Source organism: Bufo gargarizans, chromosome 2, assembly GCF_014858855.1.
Source record: "Bufo gargarizans isolate SCDJY-AF-19 chromosome 2, ASM1485885v1, whole genome shotgun sequence".
NCBI lineage: Eukaryota > Metazoa > Chordata > Amphibia > Anura > Bufonidae > Bufo > Bufo gargarizans.
In genome coordinates, this window is record NC_058081.1 from 107,942,241 (window position 1) to 107,965,216 (window position 22,976).

The 22,976-nt window shown below is 44.2% G+C and overlaps 1 protein-coding gene across 1 annotated transcript; it reads left to right on the plus strand.

Annotated features, from left to right (window-relative positions):
* Window positions 1-286: 286 nt before the first annotated feature.
* Window positions 287-19,549, plus strand: INTS14 (integrator complex subunit 14). The gene is made up of 12 exons (XM_044283162.1): window positions 287-376; window positions 3,687-3,943; window positions 5,235-5,342; window positions 6,890-7,045; window positions 11,426-11,544; window positions 11,698-11,840; window positions 13,937-14,029; window positions 14,125-14,269; window positions 14,722-14,855; window positions 15,718-15,836; window positions 17,328-17,393; window positions 17,706-19,549. Exons 2-12 carry the CDS (start codon window positions 3,722-3,724, stop codon window positions 17,955-17,957), a joined length of 1,557 nt encoding a protein of 518 aa, XP_044139097.1. The 5' UTR covers window positions 287-376; window positions 3,687-3,721; the 3' UTR covers window positions 17,958-19,549.
* Window positions 19,550-22,976: the final 3,427 nt, after the last annotated feature.

The window sequence follows — 22,976 nt, forward strand, 5'->3', positions numbered from 1 at the left end:
AGCCCCATTGAAGTGAATAGGTCGCATCCCACCCACAAAAAAAGCGGATTAGATGCAGATAATGATATTGGTGTGCATCAGGTCTTATATATACAGTCGTTGCCAACCATGGGAGTATCCCTTTCAGTGCGACTGGGGAGGAAGATTATTTGTATTATATTCCACCAGATTTCCAGTCACATAACTGCACGGAGTCCCTGCTGCCACCTCTGTGCTGATAACAGCCGCTCACTGTAACCGCAAGGCTCGGAGGGCTGGAACGCTGTTTCGGAGCGCGTGTTTCACAGGGGGACGCATTTACTGATGCACAGCTGCCGGAGGGCGACTAAAATCCTACCGGGCTGTGTGTGAGCCGGGGCGGCAGGAAAGTGCAGGGGTGAGTGAGGGGCGCGCTGTATGGCGGGCGCATTACAAGTCTCAGAATGCCCTGGCAGCGGGCGGAGGCATGCTGGGAGCAGTAGTTCCACGTTAGTTTAAAAAGTATCTACCTGATGAAGCAAGTGCATCATTTGATAACCCAGTGCACTTACACTGGAGCATCTGGGACACTTACACTGGAGCATCTGGGACACTTACAGCGGGGCACCTGGGGCACTTACAGCGGGGCACCTGGCGCACTTACAGCGGGGCACCTGGGGCACTTACAGCGGGGCACCTGGGGCACTTACAGCGGGGCACCTGGCGCACTTACAGCGGGGCACCTGGGGCACTTACAGCGGGGCACCTGGCGCATATGTGGAACCATTAACTTTGTTGGGGCTGCAAAAAACGGAAATGACTCAGTGTGCGTTCCTTGTCTGTTCTGAAAAAAAAAATGTGTCCTATTATTGTCCACATTGCGGACAAGGCTAGGACTGTTCTATTATGGGCCAGCCATTCCCTTCCGCAAAATGCAGAACGCACACAGCTGGTATCCATGTTTTGCGGACCGCAAAACAACAATAGTCGTGTGCACGAGCCCATACTTGCAGTTTTTGGTAAGGATTTCCCGCAGATCTGGTAGGGCAGTTCATGGAACTAGATTTGTCTTATCTCATACACTTTGCTCATGCGTTTCCAATCTGCTCGGAAAAAACGCATGCAATCTGCATAGATAACAGAATATCTGACCACTTTCTGTCCAATCAGACCAATAGTTGGTGCGTATAACAAAAGATCTGTGTGGCCATCTAACTAATGATTGGTCATAAAATCTGTTGGTGTAAATGAATCAGGGGTGCAATTACTGGCTGAGATTAGGGCTGAATGAGTACTCAACTAAGGCTACTTTCACACTAGCGTTTGATCGGATCCGTTCTGAACGGATCCGATCATATTAATGCAGACGGAGGCTCCGTTCAGTACGGATCCGTCTGCATTAATAACTTAGAAAAATTTCTAAGTATGAAAGTAGCCTGAGCGGATCCGTTCAGACTTTACATTGAAAGTCAATGGGGGACGGATCCGCTTGAAGATTGAGCCCATATGGTGTCATCTTCAAGCGGATCCGTCCCCATTGACTTCCATTATATGTCTGAACGGATCCGCTCGCCTCCGCACGGCCAGGCGGACACCCGAACGCTGCAAGCAGCGTTCAGCTGTCCGCCTGGCCGTGCGGAGGCGAGCGGAGCGGAAGCTGAACGCCGCCAGACTGATGCAGTCTGAGCGGATCCGCTCCATTCAGACTGCATCAGGGCTGGACGGATGCGTTCGGCTCCGCTTGTGAGCCCCTTCAAACGGAGCTCACGAGCGGACAGCCGAACGCTAGTGTGAAAGTAGCCTAAATCGAGTAATTCGACACAAAAAAATCCTTGATGCTAATTTTTTGCATCGAAGATTCGTTTGTGTCATGTGACTACAGAGCGGGAGTGAAGCGCTTGCTATTACTCCCGCTGCGCTCGGAGTACTCACCTTTACAGCAGGGGGCCTCTGGACACTCCACAACACGTCCATGGTCCTGCTCTGCACTGATGGCACTGGGGTGGGGGAAAGCTGATGGCACAGGGGGATAGTGGAGCTGATGGCACTGGGGTGGGGGAGAGCTAACGGCACGGGGGGAATTGAGCTGATGGCACTGGGGGGAACTGATGCACTTTGGCCCGATCACACAGGGGGAAACGAAGGGTGTTGGGAACTAATGGCAGGGGGTCTTATGAGTTTTTAAAAAGGAAAGCAGTCTATTAATTAATTTTTTCTTATTAGATTACTCGATTAATCGTAAAAAAATTATCGATAGAATACTTGATTACTAAAATAATCGTTTACTGCAGCCCTATCTGAGATGTTTCACTGCTGTAGCCTATCACTGGCTGAGATGGATTAGGACCCATTCACATTACCGTATGCTCACCGCGTGAATCTCGTATTGCGGTGCAGACCAATTGACTTGAATGGGTCCACGATCCGCAAGATATGGCAAAAGATAGGACATCTGCTCTCTTTTGCAGAGCGGCGGCATGGATCGGAAGCGCTTCCATGTGCTTTCGGGTCAGCGTCTCTGCACTGCAAAAGATAATGTCCTGTCTTTTTCCGTATCTTGCAGATCGTGGACCCATTCAAGTCAATGGGTCTTCACCTCAATATGGGATTCACACGGCTGGTGCCCATATATTGCAGACTGCGGTAATGTGAATGAGCCCTTAGCATCGCCAGAACGGGTGCAGCGGAGGACTGGTGATTGGGTTATGTTTTTTGTATTACTTTTCCTCACTTGGACAATCCTGTTAAAATTAATGGAACTGACGAGGGCTAAGTTCATTTTTAGGGAAGTAAAACGTCATGTGAACAGCTTCTTGGAGGGAATTTTTCCCTGCGATTCATTGGACTGTTTAGATGTCATGGTAGATGTTATCGGCAGGACCCTGTACCCTGGCACCTCCCTGCAGCTGAAATAAGAGCTCTGGGCTCCCCTTTCATTTTGGAGCCAATAAGTTACAAAGTTTTGAATATTTATTGCTAAATTGCTTGAATAGGACATTTCAAATGAAGAATTATTGCAATAAAGATATTGTTCAGGATTTAATGTACATGGCATTTTCCTCACTGGTAGCGCCCCCTGCTGTCTGCTCTTCTGATCCACCTTCTGCTGCTCCCTCAAACTTCTCTCAGTGCAGGTCTAGTGATCTGACAGCTTTTATTCATTCTTCCTTTCTTCTGAATTTTAGCGATGAGTAAAGCGACTTTAGATGCTAAATCCGAAGTCGCTTTGCTAAAAAAAAATCTTATAACGCTGTGCGGAGATCCTTCTCCGTACAGCATTAGAATCTACCGCCTCCGGTGAGGTGAAGTCCATTATTCACGAAGTCACGCGAGACTTTGTGAATAGCTTACTTCGGCTCATCGGATCCCATACATTCTAATACATCCGTACAGTAATATAACAATTTATATTTTTTTGTGAAGTGGCATGTAGCATCCGAAGCTCACTAAGCTCATCTCATTACTAATATATAGAACTGGACCGCACTCTAGAGTGTGGCGAAGGAGATTTTGGCAGCATTGTATATCCTATGCATCTCTGGGGCCCACATCTAAGGGACCATGTTCTATGGGTTAATTGGAATGCATCCTGGAAGATGCAAGTGCTTGATGAGCTACTGCCTGCCCACAGAAAGGGAAAAAAGTTATCCAGAGAGTATAAAAAAAAAGAGCTTCACATATGTGGGAGAACACCCTTAACTGTTATATTTTTTTATTTTTGCACCTAGCATCTCTACTAAGTTTTTCTGGAACATTAGTCACAATGCCCACAGTGGTGGTGATGGACGTGTCCCTCTCCATGACCAGGTCGGTCCCTGTGGAAGGGACGGAGGACTTCCAGCGCAAGCATTTGGCAGCCCATGGCCTCACTATGCTCTTTGAGCACATGGCAACCAACTACAAGCTGGAGTTTACTGCATTAGTTGTCTTCTCTTCCTTGTGGGAGCTGGTGGTACCGTTCACTAGGGACTACAACACCCTTCAGGTATGTTACCAGGGAGAGCAGGCAGCTCTCAAAGCACCGTAATGTATTATGTCCTTTAGGGCCCATTCACATGGCCGTCGTGCCCATGTTGCGGAGTGCAAACAGCCCATTGACTCGAATGGGTCTGTGGTCTGAAAAATACAGCAAAAGATAGGACAAAGAAACACTCAGAAGCCCTTCCGTGGGCAATAGTGCGGATTTATGTGCATGTTTTGGTGCAGATTTCTTGCAGAGTTTCTGCACACAAATCTGCAGCGTGTGAATATACCCTTATGCTGGATTAACACACACAGCGTCAGGGTGCCTTAACATGTGGCAGAAAAATCTGCCAGAAATACCCAGCATAAAGACTTCCCCCGTATTCTCCTAAGGCCGAATGCACACGGGTGTGAGCGGTCCGTGGTATCCCAGCCTGGCATCCTGCTGACAGCAGGAGTGCACGGCGTCATTGATTGCTATGACGCCGGGTGCCTCATGCTGCCGCTGCACTACAGTAATACACTCGTATGATCTGTATGAGTGTATTACTGTAGTGCAGCGGTGGCATAATGCACATACCATCATAGCAACCAATGACGCTGTGCGCTCCTGCTGTCGGCAGGATGCCAGGCCGGGATACCACGGACCGCTCACGTCCGTGTTCCACGGCCGTTTGCATTCGGCCTAAGGGGTTGAAAAGTGTCAATTACTGCCCTCTGCGGATTAACATTCTGCTGGGTAAGGCTAGGGCTACATAGGCACATGTGTCGCGCGACATATAGGGTACAAATTCTTGTCGCACAGCTGTCACGTGACTTATTTTATAATGCTAGTCTATGGTGTCACGCAAAAATCCATCTTGGATTGTTTTTTTGCATCTGTCATGTTGCAGTGCAACACAATAGACTAGCATTATAATATATGTTGCGCGACATCACTGCGACAAATGTTGTCGTGTAGCCCTAGCCTATATCATGATGTTTTGTGGATTTTCCAAAGCAAAAGGTCTCCATTCATTTCAATGGGGGATGTAACCCGCACAGAAATCTGCAACAAAATCTGAACTTTTGTAAAAATCTGCACCTATGTATTTTCTGGTGGATTTTTTTTACGATGTGGCGAAGGCATTCTAACAGGGCAGAGTAATAATAGTATTAGAGTAGTTGCTCATGTATTCATCCTGATCATTGGTCCCTTTGATGCCATTTAGCACTTATATTTTTTTTTTTCTGTGTTCAGTGTTTCTCTTGTGACAGGGTCGGTTTTTAATAATTTTATATATATATATTTTTTGTTTTTGTTTTGTTTACAGGAAGCTTTGAGTAACATCGATGATTATGACAAGACCTGCTTAGAGTCAGCACTGCAAGGAGTGTCCAGTGTGGTCCAACAAGAATGGGGGGCCTCTATTCCTTGCCAGGTCATTAGAATAAGTATCACTTTGTTTAGACTCTGAGAAAATTCACAGATAAGCAGCACAACGAACCCCTAAGTTTGGGCATAGCGGAAAAAAAAAAAAGCTTGGTACACGCAGTGTCGGGTCCTGGTTTGGAATCCCAGAACATGTAGAGAAGAAAAACCGCAGCACTCCTCCATTTCAAGCAATTAAGTGGTTTATTCAATAATTAGCACCAAACATAGCGACATCTCAACTTCAGGTATGTCTTCCTCAGGGCTTGATAAAGACTTGGTTGAAGTTAAAACGTCGCACATAATTGAATATCACTGAATAATTACCCCACTAAAACTTAACTTTTATATTGATATTAGTTAAAATAAGTCCCAAAATAAGACTTATTTTAACTAAGACTTATTTTAACTAATATCAATATAAAAGTTAAGTTTTAGTAGGGGTAATTATTCAGTGATATACAGTTTATATATTCCTACAACATACATATATTTTTCATACTGTGAATAAGTTGCACATAATTGCTTGAACTGGAGAAGTGCTGAGGTTTTTCTTTGTTTAGACTATGTGATAGTTGCAGCCGGTCGTAGGGTACTTTCACACTAGCGCTTTTCTTTTCCGGCATTGAGTTCCGTCCTAGGGGCTCTATACCGGAAAAGAACTGATCAGTTTTATCCCCATGCATTCTGAATGGAGAGTAATCCGTTTAGGAAGCATCAGGATGTCTTCAGTTCAGTCATTTTGACGTTTTAGGACGGAGGAAATACTGCAGCATGTTACCGTTTTTTATCTCTGGCCCAAAAAACTGAAGACTTTTTTTCCATAGGAATGTATTAGTGCCGGATCCAGCATTCAAAATACCACAATGCTGGATCCGTCCTTCCGATCTGCGCATGCACAGACCTTTAAAAATGTGGGGGGGAAAAATAGAAACGATCTGTTTGTCCTTATGACTAACGGACAGATGAATCCGTTCTTGCAATGGATTTTTAAGACTCATCTGGATCCGTCTACAAATGCTGTCCGTTTGCATGCAGATTGCTGGATCCGGCAGGCAGTTCCGGCAACGGAACTGCTTGCCGGATCACTCTGTCGCAAGTGTGAAAGTAGCCTTAAAAGAGGGGGAAAAAGCAGAAGAAAGAATATACCACTTTTGCATACAAAATATTCCTACTTTTTAGATGTTGTACCTCATTGGTTTATGTATAGCACTTAGGCTTATACCAGGAGTCGTCAACCTCCAGCTGTTGTAAAACTACAACTCCCAGCATTCTTCATTCATTGCTTTGGTAGTTCCGAGAGCAGTCAAGCAAGCATGTATGCTGGGAGTCGTAGTAGGTGGAGTGCTAGAGGTTGCTGATCCGTGGATTATACCACTGCATTTATGCATCCAGTGTATTGAAATGGTATTCTGAACTAATTCGCAAAGACAAATCGGCATCCGTTCCCTTACCACCCTGACCCCTGAACTAATTGATGTTTCTACGATTAACAATACAGATGGTGTTCTTGCTTTGCATTGACTTCCAATGACTGCCCCATCTCCCCTGTATCAGGTTGTACTGGTCACAGATGGATGTCTGGGCATCGGAAGGGGCTCTCTTCACAACTCCCTGTCATCTTTGAGCCAGCGCAGTGACAGCAACCGATTCCCTCTGCCATTCCCTTTCCCTTCCAAACTTTACGTTATGTGCATGGCGAATCTAGAAGAGGTGAGCAAATGAAATCTTTCCATGGTTTTTATGAGAAGCACCTCTGCCTTATTAACCCTCTCACTATTGGGAACAGGCTCAGAGCAGACTTAGAAGACTAGGTAGTTCAATGTATAATGTTTACCCCAAATGACATAATGATTCCAAATAATTGTATAACGGATCACTTTCCTATAGTGCTGAAAAACCCTATTTTAGTATTTACATGTATCTCCCCCCCCCCCCCCCCCTAACTTTAAACGCGCTCTGGGAGATTATCATCCACGTGCACGAAGAAAGGTAGGTTTGAGTGCCCCAAAGATCAGATTGATGCTGTCCCCATGTGCAGATCACGGATAATGGTGATCTGACGGTCAGTCCATTTGATCACCCTTACCAGTCATCTGTATGTACAGACATGCAGGGAAGATGACTTTGTGCCTCCTCTGCACAGGAACTTCCTGTTATATCATTAATGGCATTGCGTGTTCTCTAGCAACCACTTGAATGCAGAAGCACTGGGGATAATATGCTAATGAAATTGTGACTAAAAACTGACTTTGCCTCCCTCTGATCTTCACATGTCAACTTCCTGTGTGATGCAGGTCATGTGGCCGCTGCAGCCAATAACTGCCAATACATATGGGTTCCGGCTCCTTAAGCCTCCTGCTGCCGTAAGACAGTGCAAACTTAGACAACCTTAAACTCACAGGGCCGGACCTGTTGAGGGAAGCATACTTAAAGGGAGTCTGTCACCACATTTGAGCATATTAGACTGATCAAATAGCGTTATATGTGCCACCGAGAACTTAAAAACTGTACCTTTGTTGTATCTAATGGAGTTTTCTTTCAGACAAAATTGAACTTTTAGGATTCTGTAAATGCACCCTCTCAAGTGCCCATGGCGGCATCTCAATCGTCCGAGCCCCAGGCAGCACCTCCTCAACGGCTCATAACCCCGCCCTCCGTGTGCCTCTGCCCGCCCGTTTACTCTCCTCCTCTTTCCTTTTCCACTGCGGCTGCGCGGTCAAATTCGTAGCAGCCGCAGTGGAAAAGGAAAGAGGAGGAGAGTAAACGGGCGGGCACAGGCACACGGAGGACGGGGTTATGAGCCGTTGAGGAGGTGCTGCCTGGGGCTCGGACGATTGAGACGCCGCCCTGGGCACGTGAGAGGGCGCATTTACAGAATCTTAAAAGTTCATTTTTGGCTGAAAGAAAACTCCATTAGATACAACAAAGGTACCGTTTTTAAGTTCTCAGTGGCACATATAACGCTATTTGATCAGTCTAATATGCTCAAATGTGGTGACAGACTCCCTTTAACTTCTACCCCGCCGCCCTCTGATCTCTGCATGTCAACTTTCTGTTTGACTAAGGTCATGTGGCTGCTGCAGCAGCGTATCCCCCTTGCGTCACATGACTCAGTGATGTGTGCACATGGAACATGTGACCATTGCAGCCAATCATTGGTTGCAGCAGCCACATGAACTGAGTTAATTATGCTTCCGTCAACAGGTCTGGCTGTGTGTGTTTGGGGGGGGGTTAGCTAGAAAGACCCCCTGAACATAGCGTTTTTGCTGGATCTGTTACTGATCATACAACCATCTGCATCCGTTATGAATGGATACGGTTGTATTACCTTTAACATACCCAAGACAGATCCGTCCTGAACTCCATTGAAAGTCAATGGAGGACAGATCCATTTTCTATTGTGGCAGAGAAAACGGATCTGTCCCCATTGACTTGCTTTGGTGGTCATGCCGGATCCGTCTTGCTCCGCATCCCAGGACAGAAAGCAAACTACAACATGTTGCGGTTTGCTCTCCGGTCTGGGAACACGACTAAACGGAACAGAATGCATTTTGGAGCCTTCCGTTTTGTTCAGTTCAGTTTTGTCCCCATTGACAATGGAAGGCGACAAAACTGAAGCGTTTTTTTTCCGGTATTGAGCCCCTATGACGGATCTCAATACCGGAAAACTAAAACGCTAGTGTGAAAGTAGCCTTAGGTTGTCCAAGTTTACACTGTATTAGTAAATGTGGGCCAATGTGCTTAGGAGCTTTATGTGACGGGGAACTAATTATTTTGGTTCCCTGTGATAGTCTTATCCTGTGATGGTACCGCATGAAGGAGCGCAGTGTGCCATCAAACTCGGCTTATAAATTAACCCTTTCACTGCCAGGTGTTTTTGGACATTTTGCACCTCTGGTAGGCAGGACAATTTTCACACTTGACATGTAGAAATAAAACCTGTATTAAAAAAGAAAAATCATACTGACCCGCCCCGACCCCCATACCCATACATTTTCTGGTAAATTGTCAAAATGCCATTTGGCACCTTGTGCACAAACACCTTCATGAAATTTTGCATCAAAGTGCATTTTTTCATAAAAGGGTAAAAGTATGACCCAAGCAGAGGGTTTTACGCACCACACCTCTGACCAAGTTCAACACGTGGAGAGTTCATACATACCACTTAAGCCTAAATTTACATGCACATATTTAAAAAATCACCAGGACTGAAAAGACCTGATTTTAAGCTGAAAATTCTAAAAAGAACAACCTATGAAATACAGGGATTACATGCCTTAAAAAGTGCAACCCCAAAACCTATATATATCTTCTGAAGGCAGACAACCTGTTGATTTGCAGGTTTCTTGACTGTTGACAGCCTTGTCTTCATATAACTTTGTGACAAACAGGAATTAGGAAATAAATGCATCAAAACAAACACTAAAGCACATCCAAGCAGACGTTTACCCATAAAAGCAATGTACAAATAATATATCAGTATGTGCAAAACTTAATTATACCACAAACGTATACATCAAGAGCTTGTGCTCTCAGAAACACTGAAAGAGGCCGTATATTATATGGTCATCGCCCAAAATGTGTTGAAAAATATATACTGTACAATGCAACAATCTACATTTTCTGAGAGCGCATAGCATAGAAAGTATAAAAATGCAAAAATAATTGACTCGCACAACCACTTTGACACAGCTTCTAAGTAAAAAATGCACTAAAATTCAAATTTATGACTTTAAAAGATGTGAGGAGCGAGGCACCCAATTCTGCAAAACCCGCAGGAATGCACCAGCCAACTTTTGCATGAAAATTTTGGGAGTTCTATAAGTGTGTAATTTTCTGTCCCCCTATACAAATTGCAGTCCTTCATAAAAATCCCCAAATCTAATATAATGCATTGCCTAAAGCCACTTTGAAATGGGCATAATTTAGATGCTTTATTTCTCCTGTACTGTGGACCTCCTGCAGTTTATCAGAGCTAGAGCTCCATCTCTCTGGTTCTGATTAGGTATGAGCAAATTGACTTCAGACGAAACATCCGAAGTCGATTCGCATAAAAGTTAGAATACTGTACGGAGCGAGCACTCCGTACAGTATTAGAATGTGTTGGCACCTATGAGCCGAAGTTATTACTTCGAAGTCTCGCCAGACTTCAGGTAACTACTTCAGAAATAAATTTCTACTGTTAAAAACCTTTTACCGAACTTGGTTTCAGTTGTCAGAAATATCCTAGGTGTTCCTCTTTGTTAATAAGCCTTATTACTGTAGCTTGTAATGGGCAGCACTAGAAAAAAGGTCTGTATATTTTACAGTAAAGATCAGAATGGATGGTGCGCCATCCACGAGAGCTTGTATCCTTTCTCTTTGGAGACAAGCCTCACCTCCATCTATTTCTTTGTGGTTATAGATCATGAGAATGGAGGACTTCACTCATAGGTACTCATGCTAAATTCCTCAAATCTTGGCACTACTGAATTCGATTTCAGGTTTCAGCTGAATTTAGAGCTGTCATGGCCTCACTTTTTTCTTTCCTTATTATAACCCAAGTGTTCGGACAGATATCTTTTTGTGTTCTTTGGTAGATTCCACTTTAGAACCCTTTTGTTCACCATATGTGTATTGCGGTGTATGGATATAGGATCGCCAATGGTCTCTAGGTAATTGGATTATATTGACTACATTACTTTTATGGTTCCTTTATTTTTGAAAATGTTAAATAAAGAATAAAAAAAGTTCAGAATGGAAAGGATAGGGGCAATGTAAAATGTAAATGTTATTGATTTTTGTGCAGTGTTTGGTGCAACTTATTTGATGCTGTGATCTGGACACTGATAAATGCCTGGGTGATGGCTTCAATACATGCCAGAGGGGTGATTAGATGAGCAAGTGCTCAACTTCTGATATTTTTTATTTTTTCTGAAGTATTGCAAAAGTGTTCTTGCAATTTAGATGAGCAGAGGAGCAACTAGTAGGTTTGGCAAATGTGCATCGCAGTTCTTATGAACAGTAGAGGACTGTGTTCCTCTTCATATGATTCTGAAAAGTTGATTATACATACCGAAACAAGCGTTGTACCCCGTCTTTTGTCACCAGCTCCAAAACTCTGATTCATTGGACTGTCTTGAAAGGCTGATTGATCTGAATAATGGAGAAGGTCAAATCTTTACAATTGATGGGCCTCTGTGCTTGAAGAACGTCCAGTCTATGTTTGGGTAAGTAGTGTGTCTATAGCTCTCTGTGACATTTACACTTTTGAATTGTCTAGCTTGTGGGAGGTTAGTTCATAGGACCTCCATCTGTAGCTATTGGTAGAGTTGTCCTCTTTTGTCTAGGTAAGTTTAACAGTCCATTTTCTCATCATGCAGAAAACTTATTGATGTGGCATACACTCCATTCCACGCGGTCCTCAAGTGTGGGAACCTCTCTTCAGATGTCCAAGTGTTCCCTAGGCCCGAACCAGTTGTCCTAGACGAAGAGATAGACCCAATGCCCAAATCCATTAACACAGGTACTTGACTGCACAAGAATCGTGTCTAGGTGTGTTCACATAAAGCAACAATGCTTCAGAAGTTGGATGTTAACACCGTTTTATAATTTTATCTTAGTGGCACAAAGTGTTGCTAGATCTGATTATATAGAAAATGGTGGTAACATCATCCTGTTCTTTATGCATGTGTCTGTTGAGTTTTTCCACTTGCGACCCATTTACCGCTATGTAACATCTGGCACTGTGTTCTAATACCGACGTGTGTTGTGCAAGCACTCGTGAATTTTGTTGGACACTATGGTACTGCAGGGCTCAATGGCTAAAGAGCTGCCAGTGGGACCAAAAAATCCTTTGTCTTCCCAATTTTTAGACTTGAGAGCGGGCAAAACCCAAGTGAGCTTAGTGACAACCCATGAGTACACATTGAAGCTTTCTTCCAGAACCAGTGTCGTATCTGTCCATTGGCTATGCCTGGTATTGTAGCTCAACTCCATTGAAGTCAGTGCTGTGTGATAACACAATCTGTGGACAATGTGGTGCTATTTGTGCAAGTCAGCAGCCATGTTTTTCTAATCCTGCACAACCTCTTCAGGCACAGAGCTCTGCTGAATAGACATAGATGCAACGCATAACACTCTGGATGCCTGGAGATTAATTCATGTTACTATTAGAGTAATGAGAGTGAAAACACACGTTGTAGTAAAATAGCTTTTTTTTTTTTTACCGTGATTACTGCAGGATCAAGTCAGCCTTCTGCATTTCTTGCTAAACTATGACAAGAGAATGCTTTTTGACTGCAAAAATGGATAGTAACAGTATGCATGAAGTTCCTAAGCTCCCTCTAGTAGTGGCTGCTTGTAGCTGGAACATAGAGCACATTCTGTCAATCAGTCCACAATCTAGTGTAAATGCTTTCATTTATTTTACAAGTAATATTGTTAATTTTTTATATCCTAGCCAAAAAATATAATTTTTAGACTTTGGAGCCAAAAGGAACTTAAGTGAGTTTACTTTTACCAGAGCCCTCTGCGGTGCATCAATCAGGAAAGTTAAAGGGATTGTCTTTTCACAAACAGCACCTTTAATATAAAATATGTGAATGTGGCTACTGAGACCCCTGTTAGCTGATATTTCTTGGTGAGTTTGCCTTCTACTGAAACAACCCCTTATTGGTGTCAGGCATGTGTAGGGAAACAACGCCTTTAGGCCTCATGCACACGAACATATTTTGTTTCCATATATGTTCTACCCGCAAAAAAGGTAGAACATATCCCGTTTTGCGGACAAGGATAGCCATTGTTACAATGGATCCCCCCAAAAAACAGATGCCATATGGATGCCAAGCAGACGTTATCCGTATTTTTTGCGGATTCGCGTTTTGCGGACCACAAAACACATTTCGTGTGAATGCAGCCTTATTGTGTTGGGCATGCATAGTGTTGACTTGCATGTGTTTACTTTATATAATAAAAATATATATATATTAGTGCATGGCCCAACGGTGTGGCTGGCTGTATGCGACTAAGCCATGGCAGCCAGTGGGCGCATGATTTTACTGCATAATCATGTGGCCATTTGCTGGCATTGGTGTTGTGTGGCTGCATGCAACCACCCACATCATTGGGCCAAACCCTTAAAAAAGGACCTTTCATGGGTCCAGACGTTATGAAATATCTAGCAGGTTATGGAGGGCATAGTGCAGGGATGTAATATCGCTTACTAGTTTGTCTGGGCGCCGCTCCGTACGCCCGCTGTGCGCCTGGTATGCTAATGAATAGCATCGGTACAGGGAGGAGGAGACTGCTCTGTTTCTCAATGGGCGTCTCCTTCTTCCTGGCTGCAGCTCCGTCCAATCACAGCAGAGAGCGTCACAGCCAGGGAGAAGGAGCTATTCATTAGCATACCAGGTGGGAAAACTGCAGGTAGGCACAGCGGGCGAACGGAGCGGCGCCCAGACAAACTAGTAAGTGATATTACATCCCTGCACTATGCCCTACATAACCTGCTAGTTATTTCATAATGTCTGGACCCATGAAAGGTCCTCTTTAGTTTTGCTATCTCTTGTTGGCAGTGTAACAGATAATCTGTATACTTATAGATGCAGCTGTGTTTTGCAGAATTGGAAATTGTGGGCTTTATTGACATTGCTGACATTTCAAGCCCTCCTGTCTTGTCCCGACACCTAGTTCTACCTATTGCCCTCAACAAAGGTGAGTGAGAAGAGCCCAGCAGGATGTGGAGACCCACTAATAAACGTGTCCTTATCATTCATTTCTATAACGGTTTCTCTGTGGTCTCTTTATAGAGGGAGATGATTTGGGGGCTGGACTCACTGATGATCTTGAAGATGAAAATTCTGCAAGTCAAATTGCAGGCAAAAGTCCAAATTTTTGTGTCTTGCTCCATGGTAGTCTGAAAGTAGAGGGAATGGTGGCTTTAGTGCAGCTTGGGTAAGTAAATCCTTTCATAGTTATAGAGGATTCAATATTGCATGTGTCCAATCAAATGCTTATCCATTCATACAAATATATGTGTTTTTTTCTTTTTTTTTTTTTCTTTTTTACCAGTGGCCTCCCATTTCCTCAGATTTCCATAGTCTCCCTATACCAAGTTCTTAGGACTCTGTAATGAATAGTCTTGTGCACAGTTTACTTTACATCACTCTTTGGGTTCTTGTGACTGCCTAGTAGTAGCAAATTGCCAACGCTCACCGAAGGTGACCTTTGTTTATGCTCCAGAGTAGACCAACATGGTCACCTTCTACATTTACAGAGGTGGTATCACGTATGGATGACATGCTACAGCACTCGCAGGGGATGATAGCTGTGGTGTGTTACAGGGCAGAGGGGAAAACCATGGCTTTCAATGTTTCATCAGCATCTGTCTCCTATCTACACTGCAGACCGGACTGGCACGGGATGCTTTATTCTCAAGCTGATAGCAAGAAGAAATCTAATTTAATGATGTCGTTGTTTGAGCCCGATATTGAGCCACTACCGTGGCTGGGGAAAACATCTCAGCTTGGACCCATATCAGGTATCATTTTGAAAATGAACTCATTGAAGGAAATTTGCTAATGAAAAGGTGCCAGAATTCTGGCTTAATGAGGGACATTAATCAAGGCTGGTGTTCCTGTATGCCCGTCTTGATCCCTGTGCTCCGGAGTGAGATGGGCCAGTCTGTGTGCCAGAAACTGAAGTCGACTCTAGCTAGGGGCTAGCATAGACTTCAGCTATTACTTATGGCAGTCTCTGGCATAAGTTATAGTAAATCCAGTAGGCCACGTGAAGCCCCATATCCTCTCGCTAAGTCCTGCCGCTTCAAAAAAAGGCGCAAATTATGGTGCAAATATGGCATGCGCCATAATTTGACTTTTTTGCGACACAATAGTGGCAAAAAATGGTGTACATACGTTCCACCACATGTATTAAGTATTCTACTTTTTGTTTTGTTTTTTCTAACTCATATGACCAGGGGGCCGTGTCCTACTGAAAAGTTGTGATAACATGCACCAAAATTTTGATGAAAATTCTGGGGTAATGTAAGGCAACGAATAGGTTATATAAGCTTAGACTAGATGGTCTATAGGTGCACCACATGTATCACCCAGCATCAGCCACACTGAAAAATCTGGCACATTTTTAGACTGCCGAGTCTGAAAGTTTACAGTGTTTAAAGAACGGTATTAGTAAATCGGCCCCATTATTTTTAATTTTGCGAGGTTTTTTTTGTACATTTCCTGCAAAATTTCATATTAACATATATGGTGTCAGTAACCAAGTTAAATGGAAATAAATACTTTGCTAGACACATTTCATTCTCTATTTCACCCTCGTTATCTTGTGATAGCTGTAATGCAGTAAAATACTCATACTTTTCCATCTGTTTAATACTCAAGATGCCAAAGAGAACCCATATGGAGAGGAGGACAATAAGAGTCCGTTTCCTTTGCAACCAAAGGCAAAAAGAAGCTATGCACAGAATGTGACAGTGTGGATTAAACCTAGCGGACTGCAGGTAAGGCGTATCATGTTTTGTTCTTTAAATTGCATACAAAAATAGTAACGTGTTTCATTACTAAAATGTGCTGTTTTACGTCGGCCTGTTCTCAAGGCATTTGTAGCCTACTGCGCTGTAGGAAAAAGTCTGTAGGTTTAGCTTATGTTTCCGTGGAACCATTCTTTACCATACTGAGTCATTTGGTCTTTCCGAATAACTGCCACGTTTCTGCTGACGTTGCATGTGACTATTATGAAGGTAGGTTCACACAGAGTTTTTTTAGGGGAGATTTTGAGGCAGATATTCTTGCAGGTTTTTCAGCCAAAGCCAGAAGTGGATCCAGCAGGAAGGAGAATTATAACTCCTTCCTTTTATATTTCTGATTCCTTTTGAATACACTTCTGGCTTTGGCAAAAAAATAAAAATACAGGAAAATCTGCCTCAAGACCTTGTCCAAGAAAGTCGGTATGAACTTGCCCTAAGGCTACATGCACACGACCATAAGTATTTTGCGGTCCTCAAACTGCGGATCCACAAAATACCTATCAGAAAATACAGGCCATGTGCATGCTGCACTTTCTACTGGTCCCATTCTCAAAATTCCTATTCTTGTTCGCAAAACAGACAAGAATAGGACATGTTCTACAGTGCTCCAGACTAAAAAAAAAAAATATCATGGAGCCATTGGCCCCTAACCTGCAAATTTTTAAATTTTTCGTTGCCAAATTGAAGATGCATATAATTACGGTATAATAAAAAAGACGCGTCTTACCTTGTGTAGTTGCCTATTTGTCTTTCCTTTTGATTAGTTCTGGCCCCATCAATCTTGAGGCTCACCGTCCTTCATTACACCCCTTCACTGTACCCCATTAAAGCCCCCACCTACTCTCCCCCCCCCCCCCCCCCCCCCCATGGCTACTGTAGTGTTCCAATAAAATAAAAAAACTGGGATGCTTAGGAGCATGAGGCTTCCTAGGCTACAGTCCACACAGTTAAAGGGGTTGTGCACTCATTTCCATGACCTCTCAGACATGCAGATTGACGTTGCTGATCATGCTTCCTTCATTCCTAGGTGCTAGGCCTTGTCTTATTCGCTTCCAGGCCTCCGCTGCTTGTCTTGGGTTTCTCCATGAAAACTTAATCTTAATACCGCTGCAGCCAATCACTGGCCACAGTGGAGATCTGCTCCCCTTGCATCACATGACCATTTAACATAATGCAAGGAAAGCAGTGATCAGTTATTGGCTGTAACGGCGTCAAACAGGAAGTTTTCATGAAGACACTCAAGACAAGCAACGGAAGCTGGGAGCAAACGAGCCAGGACCAGGTAAGTATGTGTGGGTCAGATGTGGACCCAAAATAGTTGTGTGAACGAGGCCTAAAGCTGCATCCCCTTTATTTCTGACACTTTGCAGTTTAGAAAAAAAAAATGAACTCAGTTGCTGTGCATTTGTGCCAGAAATCTGGTGTGAACGTTCCTTACATGACATTGCTTCTTTTCTCTTGTAGACTGATGTGCAGAAGATCCTGAGGAATGCCAGGAAACTTCCAGAGAAGACTCAAACCTTCTATAAGGTGAGATGCAGCTGCACGGTCTCCATAGTCATTATCACTAGAAAATTGTAATCGAAAGAGCAACTAAACAGCAAAAAAACAGCCCCACAAGTAATTGTGTCATACTACAGCCGGTCCACAACCTGACCGCTGGCCTACACAATACAGATTGCGTATGCTTCACTTAGTGGTGTGTTCCTCCTTTTGGAAAGGGGAGCCTGGTTTACAAATTGCACATGGGTGTTCTGCATTTCCCCCTTTTCAGGTTCCAGGATTTCATATTCATTATATTGCTTTATGTAACACTTTTATCTGATTTCACATTTCTCTCAGGAACTGAATCGACTGAGGAAAGCAGCCCTTGCATTTGGATTCCTGGACTTGCTAAAGGGAGTGTCTGATATGTTGGAACGAGAGTGCACTCTGCTGCCGGACTCGGCGCACCCGGATGCCGCCTTCCAGCTCTCGCATGCAGCGGCACAGCTCAAAATGGCCAGCACCGGGAGCTCTGAACATGCGGCATATGACCATAATATAGTACCTCTGCAAACAGACTTCTCTGGACGAGGCTGTGAAAGGATTTGAGGAACTGGTTCTTGTGTTATTTAGTGAGGATTTAGCATCGTTCGTGGTGACTGCTTTGGCTACATGAGGGAAGCATACAGCACCACACAACAGGAAGCCGATATTGAATTGTCAGAGGCTGTTATTCTTGGCCGGACAGAAAGGGCCATTGGTAGCGGTTAAAATAAAATGAATGGACATTAGGATTACAGCAAGGAATCTTCAGATCCTGTGTATGTGAGCTGCTGGAAGACTTGTACATATTACTATACTGGCTTTTAGAACCATAATGTAAAGAATACAACAGGTGTGGTTCCCTCCAGAAATATCGCTTTTTATCACTTTTTTTTAACATTCCATGCATGGGGCACTACACCATAACACCGAGGTAAAAGTACTGGACTGTTCAACATAGACTATCGACTACTGGTAGAATACCTAAACCCCAGACTATGGAAGTGATTTGGACTTTTTTCCTATTTGTACAGAAGGAGATTTTTCTACACCTAAAAATATGACAAGATTTTTTTATTTTATTTTTAAAAAGACCAATTCTGGCCTTCATCTATTCAGTGCAGTCTTAAAACTGAGAGAAGTGACATGATTGAGCAGAGAACCATTCTTATGCATAACGCTTTTTACACTGCCCGATGTTTGGGCAAATTATCACTAAAAAGGGTTTGTACGAGCGCACGTTAGTGATAATCTGCCAGTGTAAAGGTCCTGACAATTACCTGATGAACGAGGGAAACGCTCATTCCAGGGGAGCACCACCAATGAGGCCAAGTGAGGTGATCGCCTCAGGCAGCACCAGTTAGGGGCAAGAGGGGGGCAGCGGAAGGGCCATGGGCAATGAGCGCTTTGATTGTGGCAAAGGGGTTAGGTTAAGAAATTGGCAGTGGGAGGGGCGCTGTTTCAGTTTTCGCCTCAGGCAGCAGAAAGACTAGGTGAGCCAGGTCATCGGTAATATGATCCTTGGTGTGGACACCTAAATCATCATTTGCTGGCAGCAGATCGTGCCTTCTAAACAGCACAATGATTCTGAATGGGGACGAGCGATGGTATTAGCCATCGCTCCTCCCCATACTGTGGAGGAGATCGCTGCAGGTGATTCTCAGTAAGGTTGCATTTCTTCACAACAATCACTTGCTATATTGGGCCACATAAAGCCCTTTAGGTTTTTAGGATTATAATTATCGTTAGTTCTGCCTTAACTTAGATACTGTGTAAATACTCGAGCAGTTACTACCTGATCCATCAATGTCATTGAATGAATTTTCCATGTATTACAAACATCCCCTTTTTATTTTGTGTGGACCCGTCAAAATACCCACTTTATAATGTACTCACCATTTCAAAGTGCTGTGTATCCACTGCTTTCCGAACCATGACTTGATGTCACATCCATCTTTGTATGCCTGAAGTTTCTGGTCTCTGGACTGAACAGGCATGTCATGGTGGCGCTGCAGTGGATGGGACTGTAATCCTTCATCATGTGCTTTGCGCATGTGCTGATAGATGAGTGTTGGGAAATTGGGAAGTTATGGAAAAATAACTTTTGCTGAATATTGATCATGAAATAATACGCAAATAAAGGAAATCTTGCATTATTACATTTTTGTGCTGCCCTAGTTTTGTATAAACCATGGGTGTCATTTACTATCGGAAATTATTTCTGGCGCAAAGCTTATTTCTAAATGACCTTTGAGCCACAATCTGTAACTTTTCCCTGCTCACACTAGGTCTAAAAAACTGTCCGGCAGGCCCGTCTATGCCTTGTTTTAGTTGAAAATGGTCTAAATTTAAGCCAGCAAGGAAGCTGTCTTACATTTAGACCGGCACTGGATACTCCGAAGTTATGAAGAGGCCGGCGTCTGTACATAACTTCGGCAGATCCATCACCAGCACAGGGACTTATTAAGACCTGTGTCCAAAATGCAGGTCTTAATAAATGACCCCCTATGTGTCTATGATTGGGATAGCCCTTTAAATAGATAATTCATTACCTATGAATCAGTAGATGATAAAAGAAATATATGGTAAGCTAACTGTAAAAAACAATACTAAATCATACATCATAGCATACAGTGGTATGCAAATGTTTGGGCACCCCCTGATCAAAATTACTGTTAGGCCTCTTTCACACGAGCAAGTTTTGCAATGTGTGATGTGAACGCGTAGCACCCGCACTGAATCCTAACCCATTCATTTCAATGGGTCTGAGTACATAAGCATTTTTTTTTTTCACGCATCAGTTCTGCGTTGCGTGAAAAACGCAGCATGTTCTATAGTCTGTGTTTTTCACGCAGCCCTGGCCCCATAGAAGTGAATGGGGCTTTAGTGAAAAACGCAAGCAAGTGCGGATGCAATGCGTTTTTCACTGATAGTTGCTAATAGATGTTGTTTGTAAACTTTCAGTTTTTTATCACGCGTGTAAAAAACGCAAAAAAAAATAAATGTAATCGCAGACAAAACTGACTGAACTTGCTTGCAAAATGGTTTATTTCACTGAACGCACACTGAACGTATCCGGAGCCAAGCCGCCACGCTCATGTGAAAGAGGCCTTACTGTGAAAAACTAGATTTTTGTACTTAACGTAAAATCTGTTTCTCTTTTGTTCATTGGGGGACACAGGCATTGACCATGGGTATAGCTGTTGCCACTGTGAGGCGGACACTAAACACACAGTGTGAGCTCCTCCCTCCAGCTATACCCTTCCTACAGTGACTAAGCTAAATCAGTTTAGTGCAAAAGCAGTAGGAGAAGCTAGACCCAAGAAAATTACATTATGTACAAACCCAAAACCACACAGGTCCGAAAAGGCGCATAAACAAAAGAATGGGTGGGAGCTGAGTGCCCCAATGAACGGAAGAGAAACAGATTTTACGGTAAGTACAAAAATCTAGTTTTCTCATCCGTCTCATTGGGGGACACAGGCTTTGACCATGTGATGTTCCAGAGCAGTCCCAAGGGTGGGCTTAACTTCAACCCCCTGCCAATCAGAGAGCTGCGGTCTGCAAAACTCTTCGCCCCAAAGAAGCGTCAGAAAATGCAAAGGTGTGCACTCTGTAAAACTTGGAAAAAGTATGCAAACACAACCAGGTCGCCGCCTTGCACACCTGAAGGGCCGAAGCCCTGTGATGTACCGCCCAAGAGGCCCCCACTGCCCGAGCACAATGAGCAGTCAACCGGAAGGGCGGGACCCGGTCCTTAACGCGTTACGCTTCCACAATAGCCAAACAAATCCATCGGGAAATGGAAGTCTTTGACGCTGCCAGCCCTCATCTCGACCCCTCTGTAATCACAAACAGGGAATCCGTCTGCCTGAAAGATGCCATCTGGGACAGATAAACCCGCACGGCTCTTACTAAATCCAGGGTATGGAGCGACTGCACCCGAGGATGAGATTTGTCCGGACAAAATGAAGGGAGAATAATCTCATTTAGCTGGAATGCAGACACCACCTTTGGCAGGAAGGACTGCACAGGGCAAAGGACCACCTTATCCTGATGGAGAATCAGGAAGGGCGACCGACATGACATAGCCGCGAGTTACAACACTCTACGGATAGAAGTAATTGCAACCAAAAAAGCCACCTTATTAATAAGGAAGTGTAGCGACACCTGCTGCAAAGGCTCAAACGGAGAAGATTGGAGAGTGTTGAGCACTAGATTAAGATCTCAAGGATCCAATGGAGGACAGAAGGGGGCGCAGCATGCGCCACCCCCTGCAGAAAAGTCTGAACTGCCGAAAGCTAAGCTAAATTTAGCTGAAAAATAATGGAGAGCCCCGACGCAGGAGACTGCTGTCTCCGCTCGCACCAACTAAAGTAGAACTTTTAGGTCCCGTGGTAGATTCTGGAAGACTACGACTTTCTGGCCCGAGTCCTGGTCTGGACCACCGCATCTGAAAACCCATGCCATGCCGTTAAAGGGCTTCTGTCACCCCATTAAACTTTTTTTTTTTTTTTTTTTTTTTTTTTTTTTTTTTTTTTCTTTCTTTACTAATAATCCCTACACTGCGATCTCATCATGCATAAGCTAATTAATGATTTTCGTTCAGTAGAATTTGTTAAAAATCGATTTTTGAAATATGTAAATTACCTTGCTACCAGCAAGTAGGGCGGCTACTTGCTGGTAGCAGCCGCATCCTCCGATGGTAATGACGCCCCCTCTGCTTGTTGATTGACAGATCCCGTCCGCTGGCCCTTTCTCTGCTGGCCCTGCCTGTTTTGATTCAATATCTGGCGGCCGTACCCCTCTTCAATCTGCGCAGGCGCACTGAGAGGCGGCCACTCGCTCGGCCGCTCCATCCTCAATGCGCCTGCGCCGATGGCGTCACATCAACACCCGGCGCAGGCGCATTGAGGAGCGAGCGGCCAAGCGAGTGGCCGCCTCTCAGTGCGCCTGCGCAGATTGAAGAGAGGTACGGCTGCGGCGCAGGCGCCAGATATTGAATCAAAACAGGCAGGGCCAGCGGACGGGATCTGTCAATCAACAAGCAGAGGGGGCGTCATTACCATCGGAGGATGCGGCTGCTACCAGCAAGTAGCCGCCCTACTTGCTGGTAGCAAGGTAATTTACATATTTCAAAAATCGATTTTTAACAAATTCTACTGAACGAAAATCATTAATTAGCTTATGTATGATGAGATCGCAGTGTAGGGATTATTAGTAAAGAAAAAAAAAAAACGGTTTAATGGGGTGACAGAAGCCCTTTAAATGTAGCGACTCTAAATTTGGGTGGAAGATCGGCCCCTGCGACAGCAAGTCCTCCCGAAGAGGAAGATGCCAAGGTTCGTCGGCAAGAAGGGCAACTAGGTACACATGCCACACCCTGCGCGGCCAATCTGGGGCCACGAGAATGACAGGCAGTCCCTCGGACCTGATCTTCCGGAGAAGATGCGGAATGAGAGGAAGAGGCGGAAACACGTAAGGAAATGTGAACCAACTCCACGGGATCGCCAGCGTGTCGCATGCCAGGGCCATGGGGTCCCTGGACCGCGTGACAAAGTCCTCGACCTTGTTGAAGCGTGAGGC

Excerpts from the sequence above, each read along its gene's own strand:
- INTS14 (XM_044283162.1), top strand. The coding sequence starts at position 3,722 with ATGCCCACAGTGGTGGTGATGGACGTGTCCCTCTCCATGACCAGGTCG. Across the intron at positions 11,841-13,936 it reads GCCCAAATCCATTAACACAG|AATTGGAAATTGTGGGCTTT; the intron begins GTACTTGACTGC and ends TGTGTTTTGCAG. Across the intron at positions 14,856-15,717 it reads TCAGCTTGGACCCATATCAG|ATGCCAAAGAGAACCCATAT; the intron begins GTATCATTTTGA and ends TTAATACTCAAG.